General features: G+C 48.4%; 1 protein-coding gene across 1 annotated transcript; it reads left to right on the top strand.

Moving 5' to 3' along the window:
* Positions 1-242: 242 nt before the first annotated feature.
* On the top strand, positions 243-1,457 carry LOC114356298 (uncharacterized; the record flags this gene model as incomplete). The annotated part of the gene is made up of 2 exons (XM_028309384.1): positions 243-411; positions 1,314-1,457. Coding segments are annotated over 2 exons (313 nt in total), but the record flags the coding sequence as incomplete, so codon positions are not given.
* Between the last annotated feature and the right edge of the window lie 230 nt (positions 1,458-1,687).

Raw genomic sequence — 1,687 nt, 5'->3', positions numbered from 1 at the left:
AAGTACACATTGGAACTAAATGTGAACTCTTAAATGGAGTAAAATGTTACTTGGGGCAGACCACCAATTTTTAGTCGGCCGATAGTTGGCCCGATTCTATTTTGTATGAAGAATCAATCGGTGTAGTGTGCGCACTTCCATACATGCCCATACTGATTAACTGCCTGACTAAGCTATCGGCCAGCAAAAATTGGTGGTCTGCGCCCAGGCTTACACGTTTTCATAATTTCCACTCCACCCAGACGGATTCAACCAGCAAAAACTCCTCGTACGTGGAGGATGAATCCAAAGAGCAGTACCCGGCCATTGATCGTAACGCCACCTGGGACGGGACGGTAACGAAGCACCGCGTCTTGGTCAACGACGTTGAACTCTCACAGATGCACCGGGAAATCGTGCTTACTGAACGGGGTAAGTTCTAGTTATAATAGGTCACTCCTGCCCGTTTTCACCATCAATCCCTAATTTTTAAGCGACACCTATGAAAACAAAATTCTTGGTGTTACCATAGGGGTCACTTAAAAATTAGGGATTGTTGGTGAAAACGGGCATTCACCTTCTATCTATTCTGTTTTGTTTAACTAGGTTCACCAACTCACCAATCCGGTTTCGGTACAGTTTCGTTGAGGGTCTAATGACAGTTTAACTTTCCCCCGGGACTAACTTGACCTTCATTGGTTAGGTTTTTATCTGTGGTCAAGCTGTGGTCCCTGATTACACAGGGTACCAGCAGTGGGAACGAAAATGTGGTTAAGGTTGAAATGATTTCCACTTTCTCAAGAAAAGCAAAATCATCACCAAAGTGGACACCTGTTTTCACCCTCGTCGTTTTTACAAAAGGACGCCTATGGATCCAGGGTTATTACCACGACAGGTTCTGCCTGTGCTGCCTGCATCCAGGTGCTTCTCGCGACGCGACCTTCACTAGATCGTCGGTCCACCGAGTGAGAGGAGCCCTCTGCTCCACGTTGCGTTTTCCGGTCTAAACCAACCCAACATTTATTTTAAAAAGACCCTCTAAATTTTTCCTAAATTAGGATGGTGTGATGTGATTATGAAATAATTTTAACACCCCCCTTTTCCATTATTTTCTCTGGACAATTCTACATTGCCATCAGGTTGTCTTACTCTTACCAAAGTTTCTCAAATTCTCCAATCACCAGCATCGCTGCAGCCCTGTAGCGCCCTAGATAGGCTGCTTGCTTTCTGGGGGGATCTGGGGTGACGAGTACGAAGATAAACCACAAATCGCGCACAATGGCCCAACATAGGCTTATCGAAGATTACCCTGCAAAACTGACTATCTTCCGCAGACTATACCAGCAAGACCGCCTCTTCAGAGGTGGTGCTGCACGCGTCCACGCTGCCGCTGAGCGCGCGGCCCGCGTCGGCGTCGCAGCTGGTGCGGCGCCAGCTGGAGCTCTCCGCGCAGCACAAGCGCCGGCTGAGCTTGCGATGTGAGTACTGATGGTTCTAGGGTTCTAGGATGGACGGGAGAATGAGTCGTCCCAAGTACTGTCTGGAGCGGAGGCAGCTGAAGCGCACCATTAAGAATTATTAAGGGGAGGCTGAGTTTGCGATGTGAGTACTGGTGGTTCCAGGGTTCTAGGATGGAGAAGCTCCCCTGGAATGGAGACAGGGAATGCTGCTTGCTGGTCAACAGTAGAACTGCTGGACAATGAGCTTG

Source organism: Ostrinia furnacalis, unplaced genomic scaffold (genome assembly GCF_004193835.3).
Source record: "Ostrinia furnacalis isolate ACB-3 unplaced genomic scaffold, ASM419383v2 OfSCF2736, whole genome shotgun sequence".
In the NCBI taxonomy this organism is placed as follows: Eukaryota; Metazoa; Arthropoda; class Insecta; order Lepidoptera; family Crambidae; genus Ostrinia; species Ostrinia furnacalis.
Note: the sequence above shows the minus strand (reverse complement) of the source record. Positions and strands in the feature narration are given on the sequence as shown.